Source organism: Gavialis gangeticus, unplaced genomic scaffold (genome assembly GCF_001723915.1).
Source record: "Gavialis gangeticus isolate Ggan-Ray unplaced genomic scaffold, GavGan_comp1, whole genome shotgun sequence".
In the NCBI taxonomy this organism is placed as follows: Eukaryota; Metazoa; Chordata; order Crocodylia; family Gavialidae; genus Gavialis; species Gavialis gangeticus.
Genome location: NW_017729004.1, coordinates 973,506 through 976,499, shown reverse-complemented (window position 1 = coordinate 976,499; position 2,994 = coordinate 973,506). Strand labels below are relative to the sequence as shown.

Below are 2,994 nucleotides of genomic sequence, written 5' to 3'. Positions count from 1 at the left end.
CTGGAACCTGTGGGCCAGACTGGCTACCATCACTGGCAAACTTCACTACAAGACACAACGGGCTGAGCTGCGCTGAGGCACCACCACTTTGCAACTTCTGCTCTACGTTGATAATGCTGAATGGGACCAATGCAATCCCCCTGCCTACGCACACACATCTCCAGCCCCCTCTTCACATCACAACTTTCTCAGCTGAGGGAAGAGGGTAGGCAGCACTCGCACCAAGATACCAGCCTGGCCTTCTTCCAGTTCTTATTTCCAAATGTTAACCCCAAAATGGTGTGCTAGTTCAATCTGCCCTACACTCTAATCAGCAGTGCTTTAGCAGACTACAGCTTTGTGACAAAACCAACGGGGTCCTTGAAGTAGCCTTTTTTGGTTCCAAGGTATGTCTCTGGATTTAATTCTTGGCCCCAATTACTAGACACCCTGACAGACTCAGCCTGCTGGCCCTCTTCCCTCACAGCTGTACTTGTATCCTCTCTTTTAGAAACAGGATTTTCAGGCAGGGATTCACCAACCAGGGTGCCACAGTTCCCTCAGGTGCCTTGAGATCCTTTCAAGGATGCTACACAGTGTTGTTAGCAGCATTAGGTTTATAAAACATGGTTCACAGATAAACCCGGAGACTTCAAATAGAAATCCATAGTTGTGGTCTTTCTGAGTTCTTTGTAACAGGAAAGCTGCTCTAGTATTTTTCCCCAAGGCAAAAAAGGAGAGAAGAGAGCTGGCATTTTCCAAGGGGTGTCTTGAGTCTACCCAATGGTACCTCGAGCCTAAGAAGGTTGAGTACCGCTATTCTCAGGACTAGTTTCCATCACCAGACACGAGGTGGCTATGAAGGTTGAGTTTAGTGAGGCTAACAAGCATCTAAGCCAAGCAAACATGCATGTAAGAATCTGATTATTAAAGTGATAATTTTTTTAACAGGTCAGTTAATTACTCAAACCAGAGAGACTTGTAGCTCAGCTCTCTGCATTAGATGTAAAGAAGCAGAGTCATTAGTTATACATGCATCAAATCACCAAATATTGACCCCTTGGCTATTGTTCACAATTTTTAACTGGACCTGTAGAAGATGCTAGGGTCCTGTCCACAACTCAGACAGATGAAAGAAAAGCCAATGGCTTCCTCCTTTTAGTTCAAGGATTGGGAGAAAAGTGCTGGTCCTCTATTTGAGTTCAACTCACCATTCCAGATTCTGTTCATACTTCCAAGAGTAGCTACATGTTTCTTATAAAATGATCATCCACAAAAGCACTTAAGGGTCACCAAATATTTAAGGCTGGAATGGACCAGCCTGCCTTCCCAGAAACAGGCCCTAAAGTTTCAGCCAGTGAATCCTGCATCAGGTATACATCTTTTGGGTGCTCTACTGCACCTGTCTTCAAAGCACATCCCATCTTGATTTAAAGGCTTAGGGACAGAGAACATATCAGGTCCTTAGAAGGCTGTGCAAATAGGTAACTACTTTCTCTGATCTTAGGCTTCAATTTGAACAGTTTCAGCTTCTGGTCATTTTATCTCATTATATCTTTATCTAGTCAACAAAGGTCTACCTTGTAGTCCAAAACATCACCTCAGCCTTCTTCCAGGTAAGCTAAATAGATTTAGCTCCTTAAGTCTGACTAGGGGGCATGTTTCCAGGCCATGAATCCTTCTTGTGGCTATTTTCTGAATCTTGCCAATTTTTCAACGTTCTTTCAAAAACAGCCGCCAGAACTGGATGCAGTATTTCAATAATGGTCTGACTAGCAGTGTAGGCAGAAGCTATAACTCTGTTTCTCCTGGTTATTTCCCACTTATACATTTAAGAACTGGGTTGGTCCTGAACCAGAGCTGTACCCCGAGAGCTCAGGCCCACCGGAAGCCCAAGTTCTTTTCAACGTCACTGCTTTGACAATCACGTGCCCCCGGCCCGCACCTATGACCTATGGTCCTTATTCCCAGACACATGACCCTGCATGTGTGCATATTAAAAGTCCTGATGTTTACATTGTTATTAAGCCTTCAAACTCGTACACAACTGAGGCGAGTGGGGCAGCTCTCTGCTCTTGGAGCAATCACATCTATCTGGTTGCAGACCTCAGTGTGTGTGGCCATGTGTTAAGTTTTATTTGCAACTTAGGCACCCTTTAAACCTGCATTTAGAAACCTGCTGAGGCCACCAGAAAAGTGAAAGCATGCCATCTGCGGAGCGTCAGTGCAGTCGGCAGCACTACAATTTGTGAGAGCGTGCTGCATTACATAGGCTAACCCCAATACAAGAATTATCCAACAGAAATGCAACCGGGCAATACTTACACGTTGGCCTCTTGGGTGGGGAAGCAGAAGTATTTTTCATGCTAGATGTGGTTGTAACTGGTGAGGCTGCAGTTGTCCTGGGTGTGGCAGGGGTGCTCTTCACGCTAGTTCGAGGTGTTGTAGCAGATGCTGGCTTTGACAGTGAGGTCCGCTTTTCTGTGCTCTTTGCCTCCGCTACCTGATAAAGCAAAGGCTACACTGAAGCCCAGAAATGGTACCTTCAACCCACTTAGACACGGAGTCTGGAGAAATGGATTCTCTCTCAGGGGCTGAAGCACAATGGCCTGGATTCTTAAAATACATAAGCTAATTGCTACTAAAAAAAAAAAGTGTGCTGAAATTATGAAAACAAACATCCTAACTGATGCAGAAACATATGGGTGACCAGGTCTAGCGCAGGATACATGGGGCAGGGAGGGTGATGTACGGTGACATTCATTAGTATCCAACCATCTCCCCAAGATGCCTTTGCACAACAGCCAGGAGTAGTGCATTTATATGTGCAGAGTACTATGAGCTCTGCTGCTCTCTCACAGCTCTTACTTCACTAACTGTACAGGACTCCTTGCCACTGGGAAGCAAAAGCTTTTAATTATAGGAACAAAATGCTTTCTAGGCTAGAAGGGCATTTGTCAGATAACGTGCACTACAATAGATCAATCGGATTGTCAACAGTCGAAGCACGAGGGA

At 45.1% G+C, this 2,994-nt stretch overlaps 1 protein-coding gene across 3 annotated transcripts in view; it reads right to left on the bottom strand.

Annotated features, from left to right (window-relative positions):
• Positions 1-2,994, bottom strand: part of MAP4 (microtubule associated protein 4) — a 316,185-nt gene that overhangs the window by 31,222 nt on the left and 281,969 nt on the right. For all 3 annotated transcript variants that reach the window (XM_019507995.1, XM_019507997.1, XM_019507996.1), the window contains one exon: positions 2,305-2,482. In XM_019507995.1, coding sequence (XP_019363540.1) covers positions 2,305-2,482 — 178 coding nt within the window. The remainder of the gene's footprint in view (positions 1-2,304; positions 2,483-2,994) is intronic.